The sequence below is a fragment of the Pseudorca crassidens genome, chromosome 13, assembly GCF_039906515.1.
Source record: "Pseudorca crassidens isolate mPseCra1 chromosome 13, mPseCra1.hap1, whole genome shotgun sequence".
NCBI lineage: Eukaryota > Metazoa > Chordata > Mammalia > Artiodactyla > Delphinidae > Pseudorca > Pseudorca crassidens.
The window spans coordinates 1,507,491-1,519,700 of NC_090308.1; the positions used below are offsets into that span (position 1 = coordinate 1,507,491).

The 12,210-nt window shown below is 53.8% G+C and overlaps 1 protein-coding gene across 2 annotated transcripts in view; it reads right to left on the reverse strand.

Annotated features, from left to right (window-relative positions):
* SMOC2 (SPARC related modular calcium binding 2) overlaps positions 1-11,024 on the reverse strand; it is a 155,357-nt gene extending 144,333 nt beyond the window's left edge. The window contains exon 1 of one of the 2 annotated variants that reach the window (XM_067701518.1): positions 10,708-11,024. In XM_067701518.1, the coding sequence (XP_067557619.1) occupies positions 10,708-10,791 (84 nt within the window). In that variant the 5' untranslated portion in view covers positions 10,792-11,024. The remainder of the gene's footprint in view (positions 1-10,707) is intronic. The other variant, XM_067701519.1, reaches the window with a different exon arrangement.
* Positions 11,025-12,210: the final 1,186 nt, after the last annotated feature.

Genomic DNA, 12,210 nt, shown 5'->3' on the forward strand with positions numbered 1-12,210 from the left:
GCAGACCTCCAACCCCCGTCCCCTGCTCTACCTTGGGAGTTCCGAGACAGCGAGGGATGCTGAGTCCTACGAGCTTGGATCTCACTGCTGCAAAGGTACAGAGGGCTGTTCTTAGCGCTCAGTGAAACTGGAAAACCCAGAAAGTAGTATTAAAGGAGAAAAAGTGAAAAGAGAAAAAGAAAGTGAAAAGAGAAAAAGTGTAATTTTTTTTTAAAAAGTTAGAATTTGGTTTTGAGTCAAGTTCTGGGTTAATTTACATATTTTCTCAGACCCTCCACTTCACTGAGCCCCAGTCCTCGGGCCTGTCTGTCCTCCCTGCCCTGACCGGAGAGCCGAGCTCCCTGGTGTGGGCAGGAGGCAGCCTGGCAGGGTCACAGCGCGGACGAAGGGCGAGGCCAGCTGGGAGTGACCACGTGCACACAGTGCAAGACTGCAGAAAGCCCGAGGGCTGGAGAGAGACAGAGAGAGACAGAGACACACAGAGAAGGAGGGACACAGAGGTTAACTAACTCTCTACCATGTCTTGGCCAATGAAATTCTTGTACCCTTTTGTGTTAAATTAGGGGGTTGGATAAGAAGAGCACCAGGGCTGACGTGGCAACAGTCCCCAGGAAGAAAGGCCTGAGGGGGCCCCTCCCCAGGCCTAAGCCCACAGCCCACTTCCTGACCTCAGCACTCGGGGGACACTGCACGTGTGCCCACACCGAGGATTCCACACTCAGGGACAGGACAGAGCGTCCAGGGCGTGTCCACGCCACTGCGCTGCCATCTGGGGGCAGAGGGGCGATGCCGGGCGTCCAGGCCCCCCGGAGTCTCAGGAAGCCTCTGGGACCCAGCATCACCTGCCGGCTCCCCGAGTCCCCCTCATAGACACGGGGACCACGGCGAGGCCGGGCTGAGCCTGGAAATAAGCCAGGTTCTGAAAAGGTCACAGCTGCGAAGGGACCTCAGAACACGGGCATGGCCCCTCCGCCCAACGTCTGCGGTACGACCTGCAGCCGCGGCTGCAGGCAGTGAGGCTGGCCTTCCTCTGTCATGTAAAAAACGAACAAGGGAGGAAAACGGCGGCAGAAAGGAGGCAAGGGCAGGGAACGTTGGTGAGAATTTGAATGGGGCCAATTAGGACTTTTTAAACCACCTTCAGATCTTTGGATGCAAAGAAGTGTAACTGGTTTCTGGCCAGAGGTTGGTAAGAAAGTGTCTGAGGGAAGCGGGGGCCGGGGCGCGCCTCCCCTGAGCCTCCCCCAACAAAGCGAGTTTGCAGATTTTACTGGGAAAAGGCGCGGCTGGAAGACAGGCTTTGAAAGCCTGAGCACAGACTGTTGATTTTCTGCAGTTAATGTTCTTTCGGGTTAAAATCCATCATAAAATGGACATGTCTGAGAACGTCCACCCCCAAAGAACGCTGAAATACAATATTAATTTAGCCTGCAAGTAAGGGAAGCCACTGCTCTAAATAAAATCCATTCACTAAGTGACCAGATCTTGCGGCAGAAAGGAAACTGCATCTGCCGGCAGCCGGGCCCAGCAGACAGCCCACTGGGGCATCTCTCCTGGCTTCATTTATTAAAGCCCAAATCCTGCCTCGGGTACACAGCACTCTTACCTGGTATTTGAGTAATCGCCCTGAATTTAACCTGCATATCCCAGACTTCCAAAGAAAGTTGCTGGAAACCTCAAATAAAAACGTCCCTTGGTTGTTAATTCCCTAATTTAGTGTCCCTGCATCATGAGTCAAACCTCTAAAACTGTAAAGTTGAACGTGGCGCCTGAACCCAGGCTAGGTGACGACCCAAGTCGCCAAGTGGCAGAAGCTTTGCGGGGGGTGGAGCCCGAGCCCACCCGCGGACCCCTGCCCGCCCGCCCCGGCGGAGCAGGCTGCTCTCGGGCGCCCTCGTGTGGCCGGCGACGGAACAGTACGAAGAGGCGCTTCCCCTGGAGCCGCACCTGCGTCTCAAGCCGGGTGTAAACGGCGGAGAGATGCCACGGGCGCAGAGAAAGGGATTCGTGACTCCACCTGGATTATATCTCCGAGTGAAAAGAAAGATCTCGCTTTGGCAACTCCCTCCAAAAGATAAACCTCTGAAGAATGAAGACCTGATGAGCACGAGCCCATCATGTGTGTATCCTGCAAAGCTACAAGCTTAGTCGACGTGTACGTTCAGGTCAGAGCTGTTACTCACTTTCCTTGCCCTGAGGTGTTTGCAAAAATTTAAAACACACGCACCCACGAAAGGAACAGGGCGGCTTGGCAGGGCTGTTAGCAGCACCGGAAACCGGCTCTCTCTACTTTACAAGAGAAAAGTGCAGGCTGTAAAGACCGTTTACTGCGTTACACTGAAGTTTCGGTCCGCGTGCGGGATGTTCTCACGCCGGTGCTGGGAGAGCAAGTCGGTGTGCCCAGGAGACGGCAGCCCTGCGCGGTGCAGCACGGGTGGAGACCAGCACTGCCTGAGTACTCGCAGCGGGTCCAACACCTTCCTTCACAAAGTGTCCATACCGGGCCTGAGTAAGAGTCACAGGACGCGTACTTGGGAGTCCAAGTTAGTGTTTGATGATTTTTAAGTCACCGATTCTTTCCGGAGCACGTACCCAAATCCCCTGGGGATATTTCCTGGTGCAGGGAATCTTCGCAGCAGAGACAAAAGGCCCTGGGTCTCATCTCCTGGGAGTGAGTCCCAGCCCCTCCCTCAATGTCCCCAGGCCAACCCATTTACAGGAAGGTGGAGGAGTGCTCAGCAGATTTACGAGAGCCTGAGGGCCAGTTCCAACCTGGTAACGGGGTCAGGACGCAAATCTAGTTTTAACAGGAATAATGTATACACCACTTACGGGTTCAAAACATTCAAAGAAACAGTGCTGCGGGGGTGGGGGGGGGAACTGGCTTAACGGAACCTCAGATTCAGAAAGTGACTTGGGCAAGTGGGCCAACCACACCCCAGTGTCATCAAGCAAGGTTATGCTCCTCTGTTGAGATCTCGTGTCTCATCCTGAGGGCTCGTCAAAGGGTGTGGACCAACCAGGGCTCAGAGCGGAGCTTGGTTCAGAAAGCAGAGGGGGAACCTGCGGGGATGCCTTAGAAGGGAGGGTGGGAAGTGGGAGCAGGTGGGCATGGATGTCCGTAACGCACCTCACTTTCCGAGTCCCTCCAACACGGGAAGACGGAACCGGGCCTGGGAGGAAAGGGTCGGGACAGGAAGATACAGAAGAGGCACAGAGGGCATCTGGGCTTCAAAGACCTAGTGATCTTCCTTAAATACCTAAGTACGTGGCCCAAGGAAAGCAGATGATGTGAACTGTTGATTCATCAGTAGATGACAATTTTAAAGATTATGTGCTTCTCAGCCTGTATTAAAAGCAAGGTCCTCCAGGGTACCCAGGTCCAAGGAGAACCTCCCGATGACAGGTTTTATTCCATAGTCAACGGCATTAGTGCAGGGCACCAGAATTTCTCCTTATCTCTCTTTTTAATGTTTAAAACTTTCCACGTATCTGTTTCCCAAGGACAAAGGTCTTCCTGGCCTAGACTTTCCTTGGCGAGGGCCCTGATGTCACGGTCAGTTTGGTGCCACGGGAGAAACGGACCTTCCTCTCCTCCTCCTCTGACACAAGCACGTGCAACGCAACAGCCACAGTGGCCTGGCCGACAGCTCCTGGCCCTCTGGCACAGACGGGCCCGGCCCTGAGAGCAGAGCCCTGACCAGCGGTGGACACGACAGGAACTGAGCCCCGTCTGTCTGCCCCCGACTCGGCCACCTCCCTGTGAAGAAGGTGACAGTCCCTTAAAACAGGGGCAGCAAACACTTAAGTGGCTGATCTCTGAGAAGGAGTGAGGGAAACCTTCACATGTATCTCCTGCTGTATAAAGCTGATGTCACGTCACAGGAAGGGCTCCGGGCGCCATGCTGCCCAGAACCCTGACCCCAAGGCTGGCCATGAAATTCCCAAATGCCACTCACTCGGCCGTCTTAAGCCTGCAGCCACCACAAAACCGCAGGACAGTCACTTCTGTCTTTCAAAGGTCAAGTTTTTAAATTAATTTTAAATGTACTTTTTTTTTTAAGTCTTGATGACACAGACCCAAGTCCTCTGCGGAATGAATTGATAGACAACTGAAAACAGAGAATGCGCTAGATTCCACTAGATACCTTCGTTCAGACCTCTTGAATTGTTTTTTAAAATGATAAGCATAAACGGAATTATTTTATTTTGTACTCTCTGCTCCATACTTAAGAGTGTTTCTCATCAATGGCGTGACTGTATCTTATGACGTCTCTTTATGTGACTCTGATGTGTAATGTAGGGAACGACCCCACAGTGACGTCCGAAACTGAGGAAGTGACCCAGAGCGGCTCTGTGATGTGTCTTTGCATTTGTCTCTTTTTCTCAACGTTATAAGAAAAATTATCGTAGCGCAAGGAAAGTGCAATTATGTGGATGCAGTTCATGTGAAGAGAGATGAACGTGTGCCTGAGTTAGTTATGTGAGTAACCAGAAACAGTTAACCAGATACGAGGAGGAAAAGGCAAGTCTACGCCAGGTTCTTCAGAAGATGAAGTTGGGCCCCAGAAGCACTTAGACATGAGCAAAGAAAGGGAGAAAAGAGCAATTACACGTCAAAACCTCAACACTAGGGTTCAGTCGTGAGTTATGCGTCAGAGCGACAACACCTAACACGCTCAGAGTTGTCACGAGACGGGTCAGCCACGCCAGAGGTAACCATGGCAACCACACATCTCACCGTCCTCAACGGACAAGGTGCCCTAAGAAATTAAAATCAACAGTCTTCCCACTGGGCAATGTACTTTTTCATCATTCCTCAGAGTAATAAAAAAACATTTCTTATGCACTTTTCATTGAAACGGAGAAATGTGTCTCCCTGGCAGGAGTAAGGCGTCCACTGCCCAGCAGTCAGCACTCACGTCTGGATCAGACAAGAGCCAGTGCCACCCTCTTCCGAGGCCCCGAGGCCCCGAGGCCCCACCTCACAAGCCACCGTGGCCTGGGCTAGGGAAGGGTCTGTCTTTTTCAGTCCGCTGGGGGCTGGTATGGGATAGACCTGACCAGGACAGGCAAAGCCATGGGAAATGAGACAGATTTTCTTAATCCCAGGAAGGAAATCTCGTGTCTGCCATGCTGTCATCTCGTAGGTAGGCTGGACCCATTTGCTCCTGGAGCCTTGATTATACGGAACAGAGTCAAAGATAAATACACAAAACAACCCACCTCGGGCAAGCTCCACCTCTAGACTAGAGCATTTGGGGGCTAACAAGGTGACGAACTTGTTCTTTCAGCTGTGACTAAAACCCAACAGATGTGAGAACATCCCAAATGAAATGGACCTAATAGATTCTGCCGTGCATCCTGAAGTGTTCTGGACCAGGGACCAAACACCACAGACGACCGTGTGTATCTAAACTCGTCATGCTTTCTGGGACTTCACTATTATTGGAAGACTCTTTGCCAGCAACCTCAAATGCTAAGAGTTGGCTTACCCCCCGACGAAAACATTTTAAAACTCTGCCGTCGGCGTGGGCTTGCTGATGGACAGGGCCGGTAACACGATGCTGGGGATAAAGTGACTGCAGTGGCCTGCCCACAGCACCAGGCCGGAGCGCGGTAGAGGGGCCTACAGATGCTCTTAGGGGCAAGCGTATGAGGGGAAGAAACTAGAAAACCTCTTACGGATCTCAGCTAGCGCTAAAAAAGAAACAGTAACATTAATGGTCACAGGAGAAGCAAAGGGAGTTCATTGTAATTTGGGCAGAGGCCTAAAAGATAAAGAAAAAAGATGACCAGGGAAAAGAAGAAAGTAAAAAGAGGGAAGATACGTGTTGAAGGAAGAAAAAGTTCACTTACTGTACTGACATTGCACCTTCCCTTAACTGCCAGTTTAATTGGTTAATATCCCACATTATGCCATACGTAATAAAAACCTGAATATAATTACAGTGTTACTAGACATCCCGAGAGGGCCTCCCTGTTGAGAATTCTGATGAAATCTGGACAGCTAGTACAAGTTTGCGGTTATAATTTCTTGTTTCTCAATCACGACAATATAAATGTGAGGGACCATTTCACTGGCCTCTTTATTTGCGTCTTATTACAAATCCTTGCTCTTTGGTCTTCGGCCTGGGACTACAGAACCACACAAGAATGCCTATGATTATCCCTTTAGAATAACTTCTTCTTAGCCCGTATGAAACTAAGATTTCATTTTCTGAAACCTTTCCTCTCTGGGGTTTCAGTTAAATACTCAATATACTAAGTGTTACTTAAGCTCTAGAGAGAGACAGATATTAATAGGGGGATCTTGTGCCATGACCAACACCATCAACTGGGGAAACATAAAGGTGACCGTTCTAGTTTCCTATAAATGAACTCAGAAAATTATCTCTTAATTTTTCTTCTCCAATTCCAAAATCTACCTGGAAGTTCATCACTCTGCGTCTATGACTCGTATGTGCGGAATAGTGTACCTTTTAATTCAAACATATGAAACGTTACCCTTGCCCTCTAAGCCAGTGTTCCACTGCCAGTCTTAATAACAGCCTCATTCTAAATTCCTAGACTCTCAGGAAGGCTTATTTTGATATAGAATTACTTAGAAATCTGCTCTGTTCTGAACCATCGCGACCTGTGTTGGTTAGATCAATACCCGTTTACTGCACAGTCTTGTTATAGCCTGAAGTTGCTTATACTTTTATTTATGGTCTTGATTTCAAATCAAAATTAAAGTTACTCCTCCAGATGTTTGGGTTTGTAGTCGCCATGTAAATGGGCTTCTAGGTTGGAAAATTTTGATGATGTTTAGTTTCCTTTTCCTTAACCACCTCCGTGGTCCGTCTTCTGCTGATGAATGAAACGCAGCCTTCCCAGAGCAGCAAATGTACTCAGCGCATTTGCAGTGGGAGAAGAAAGAAACCATAATCGTTCCCTGAGAGCCTGGGCAGTGAGTGAGAACAGCGTCAAGCAGGATGGTCCACAGTCGCCCGGAGCTGGCGGGGCCACGCCAACATCCCAGCAGCATCAACATTAGACCCTCTCGTGCCAATAATGACACACTGTCACATGTATATGGGAGCAAATCCTGCCTTCCCAACTCCTTCCTTCTCTTTCAAAGCAAACAGATACACACAGGGGTGGAAAACAGCCACTTCAACTCTGTCGGTACACGTCTCCCCGACCGACAAGTCCTTTGCCCTCGCCGTGTGCTGGAGGCCAGCCAGGCTGGGAGGGAAGGGGCAGGGTCGAGCTGGACCATTCTCACAGGAGACCCAGCAGCAAACAGTGCAGGGAAGCCCTCCACCCTGCCTAGGGAAGAAAAACAACCTCGGGTTGAATTTCTAAGCATCTGGATCAGGGCAGTGTCCGGGGCTCCAACAGGGCCTCTGGAATATGGACACGGCAGAGCCCTGCTGGTTAGGTTGCTGGGAGATCAACGAGAAAACACACACAATGTGCCCTGGGAGCAAAGAAAGCTCAGTGGTGGACAGGAACCGGGGGAGCATCGACACGGTGGCCAGAAGCCACATGAGAAGGGGGGCCGTCGGCCTCTGCGCTCTCAGTGTGGGCAGAGTTCCCCTCAGGCAGCTCTAAAATCAATCCACTTGCCCCCCGCAAACACTCCGGGGAAGGGGTCACGGGGCACATTGTGCCTCACAGCCCGGAAGGAAACACCCAGGGCCGGGGTTACTGGCTGTCTAAGTCCGTATAACCGCCCCTATGATGCGATCATCTTTGAGGAGTAGAATGATGTGTAACCAGACCACTTACACTGGCAGGTATTCCCTAGTCTCGGCCATGAGCAGAAATTTTTTAAAAAGTCAACCATTCTCATGAAAAAATGGACATGATCCGGCCTTAGAAGAAGAAGGAAGAAACAGAGGGGGACCAAGATTCGGGAAGGGTCGATACACTTCACAGCACCGTCTGCTGATTGGAAACAACACGGGGCTCACGGATGACCAGGCGATTAGGCAAACCCTCAGAAAGTCCTAGGAAAACACACAAAGGTGCCATTTCTGAAGAATAACTTTGGTGGGAAAAAAAGACAATTATCAAGCAAAGCAGATTCTCTTAGTCTTAAACAGCAAGTAGCAGAGGTGATCAAACCCACTGACACATCCGGCAGCACTGTCCCCAAACTAAGACCTTTCACTATAGGGAGAGGAAAACAAAGGCGTCATGCAGGGGAGCCAGCAACAAGCTTCTAACCCCCAGAGGCAGTGCCTCTTCCTGCCTCTACGTGAGAAGAAAGGGTGGTACAGAAGGGGGCAGACGGGCGAGTTTCCTCACTTGCCCGTCCACGCGGACACCATCCACCTCAGTAAAGCTCGTATTCACCCAGAGCAAAGCCCTGTGCTCTACACACACGCCCCTGACAGACAGAACCCCCGTGAGGCCAGTGTCCCCACACCTGAGTGACACAGACACCTGTGAAAACTATGGCATCGGGCCCAGCGGCATGGCTGCTGTCAGGAATAAGGTGAATTACAGAGCAGACACAGGCCGGGTACGTGCACAAACGCCTTACCTTTAATCCCGGCAACGCGCTCAACGCAGGGTATCGCTTCATCCCCACTTTACAGATAGGAACACTGAAAATGAAGAAAGCTAAGTGACTCGCCTCGGGCCACACGTCCAGACGACTTCTAGTGGTCACTCCCAGTCTCCCAGGGACGGGCACTGTCTCTCTGATTTATTAAAGATCAGATGTAAATCTTGCAGAGAGAAAGCCATTGCTCTGGAAACAAGAGATCCCCCAATACTGGGAAACGATCTGAAAAGAGATGAGCACCACAGAAAATCCAGCACCTCCGACATTCCCTCACGGCCCATCAGCAAAACTTCTTGATGTCTTAGATAGCGGGGGGCGGGGGGAGTTTGCCAAAATATGTCGTGGCTTTAAGCTTTTCTCCTGGGCGCGAAGGCAGCACAGCGCTTTATCTGCAAAAGCAGTTGTAAGGCAAAAGGTTTCCTCAGGAAGTACAGTCAAAGCGGGCCACATATGTACCATTTCTGCACAAGAATCCCACCTGTAGCTGGCATCACTGCCACCCGGGAACTCCTGAGAGCAGCCTTGGGAAGGCAAAGTACGAGGGGCTTAAAGTAAATGCTTAACGAAGAAGAGTGGAGGGCAGAAAAGAGAAGAAAACCTGTAGAGATTTCAGTTATTCCAATAACTAACGCCCTATTCTGCTTTTCCAACCCAGGAGGTTCCCCCAGGGGAGCACCCAGATGACGTGTACCCTGGGCACTTTCAGGAAATCTGTGGCCACCATGGACAACCTGCTGCTTCATCTCTGGAAGAAACGTGGGGTCTCATTTTGAGACTTGGTCTGTTTCTCTGCGGCCTTGCATGCGCTATGGCGGGGGAGGGCGTCTAAGCGCCTGTGTGTGTATAGATGGATAGACACACGGATACATCGAGCAAGGCTTGCTCCACCGCCCCTCTGCGGAGATAAAGGCTCTACAGGGAAAGCTGAGCGTGTGAAAACTTCCTTCAAGCTCCAGTTAGCAGTTTCTAATCTACAAGTCATTTGTGAGACACAAGGCAGGGACCCCAGAAGAATTTTAGGTATGAACCGTGAACTCACTAACTCCCTCCTGGTACTGCTCGAAAGGAAAGAAAAAAAAAAATGAAAAAGAGACTCGGGGGTTGCTTGAGCGTTGCTGAAAAGCAGAACCCGACTGCAGCCCATCTCACCCGTCGGTATTTTCGATACAATAAACGCCTTCAGGACGAGTCCCCGGCCACTTAAAAGCATCTCCCCACCAGAGGTGTTCTCTCTCCCTTCGTGTTTTCTCAAGCACTTGTTCAAAAACACATTTAAGTGGAATGTTTTCGTTTCTGCAGATTGCATTAATTATGGGTTTGCAAACACTGCAAGCCCACGAGGTCTGCCCGAGCCGGGGGCTGGGACACCAGGGACCAGCCGGCGGCCGGCGGCTTGGCTCGGCCCCTGCGCGGAGCTCCGCGCTTGGCACTGCGCGCCGGGCGGCCGGGCCCCGCCGAGAAGTCGCAGCTAAGAAAGCAAAAGCCGCCGCGGTCGGCGCGGTGACCCTGGCGCTCGGTACACCCGGCGCGGGGCCCCGGGGCCGGGGAGCGCAGGACGCGGAGCCCCCGGGGGCCCCCAATTTCTGCCTGCTCTAAGCAGGAAGGAAGACAATGTTCACTTGTCGTGTCATCTGCTTCCTCCAAGTTCACGTAGGGAGGGTCTCCGGGAGGGTCAGGCGAAACTTGCGGGGCCCACGAGCAGGGCCCCCTCGGCAGGCAAGCGCCACGCGGTCCGCGCGGCCGCGCGCCGAGAGCCGAGCCCGGGACACACCGGGCCGGGTGGGTGCCGAGGCCCCGCTGGGGCCGCCCTCGGACAATCCGCCGGGCGGCGCCCTCGTCCCGAGACCTGGTTTCCGCGCGAGGCCCTGCCCACCCCCCGTGGCTGGGGCGGCACGGGATCCCCGATCGCACCCCCGGCCCGTCACCCGTGCCGGGGGGACCCCAGCAGCCCCGCGCGCGCACACGCCGCCGAACCGCCCAGGCCCCACCTGTTTCGGCCGCGCGGGCGGAAGGAGGCGCCACCTCCCCGAGGGTCACCTGCTCCCCGTGCCTGGGCGCTTCGGCCTGAGGGGACCGCGGGGACCCCGCCGGATCCCGGCAGGAGGCGGCACGGCGCCACCGCCAGGTCCCCGTGGGCTGGGACTCACCGTCAGCGCCGAGAACTTCTGCGCGGGCGCCTGCGGGAGCAGCCCCGCGAGCAGCGGCAGCCAGCAGAGCCGGGGGAGCAGCATGGTGACCGGGCGCGGGGCCGGCGGGGCTCTCGGCCCCGGAGGGCGAGGGCGGCGCTCGGAGCAGCGGCCGCGCCCTGCGCGCTGGCACGGCGGCCGGGGAGCCGGCGGAGGGGCTGCTCGGGGTCCTCTTCCCCAGCGCTCCGGGAGGCCCGGACTCAACCAGCTGCCCTCCCGGCACCCGGCGGTCCTCCGCGTCCTCTGCGGCTTCCCTGGCTCCTGTCAAATAACTGCCGAGCTTCCCGGATCCTCCTCCCGCCCGCCCGCCCGCCCTCCTCCCTCCCCCCCGCCCCCCAGCCCCACCCCCCGCGCCCGCCGCCGCGCCCCGCTCGCTGAGGTTGGACGCCCGCTCTGCCGAGGGGCCGCCCCGGCGCGGGTCTGCGGCAGCAGGAGATGGAGAGGGGGCCCCCAGGGCTGTGCTGTATCCCGCGGGTGCTGCGTGCGCCTGCCTCCTTCCCTGCACGCGCGCACACACACACGCACACGCGTGTACACACGCACACAAATGCACACACGCGGACGCGCGCACCCTGGGAGGATCCCCGGCACGACCACAAGATGCGCATCGCCCTCCTCCCATCCCAGGGCCCTGACCCGGTCCGCGCAAGAACGGCTCTAGTGACCGGTGCATCCCACAGAGTTAACTCGAAGCCTAGGTCAGTCCCCAGCCATCCTCGGTCTCCTGGAACTCTGGGCTCTCATGCTACCTCGTCCAGCCCAGGTTGTCGCCTCTCAAATTTGCTGAGTGATTAGCTGGCTCTCCAGTAAGGGCAGCTGTCAGCACAACACGCAACACCACCCAAAAGGTTCAAGGAGAGTGGCGCACCTACAGCATTTTTCTGCAAGTGAATCCACTCGGGGGCTTTTAGGGACCTAAAGATCTCGGGTCTGACTTGCACGTAGCAGTGACCTGGGGCAAGTGTGGCTGGCGGGAACGTGCCTGCTTTGAAAGCGTTTCAGGTGTTTCTGAAGCAAGCACGGGGGGTGTAGAGGTTGCAGACTCGTCGGTGGAGACTGGTAGGAAACCAAGAGAATTCTGCGCTCTGGACAGCATCCATTGCAGACAACATTGCTGAAATAGTTTCTCCTTGGCTTACGGCTTTACAGGAAAGAGCCCTAATTCTAGCTCCCACAGAAAACCAGAGGAGTGAAGATTTGCAAGAACAATGCTTCAATTGACTTGTCAGGGGCACTGAGAAAAAGAACAAAACAGAAAATCCAAATCGGATTTTTTAACCCCATGTTTAATCCGAAGCTTTGGCAATGAGTTGGGGGGTGGGCAGGGCTGTATCTGCAGATTTGGGGCCTGGCTGTTGAGACAAAGGCAGGGCTGTTCCAACCCCTGGGTCCCACACAGGGGAGGGAGGTAGAGATCTTGGTATTTTCAGGAGGAAAGCGACACACATAGAGCCATGGAAAGAT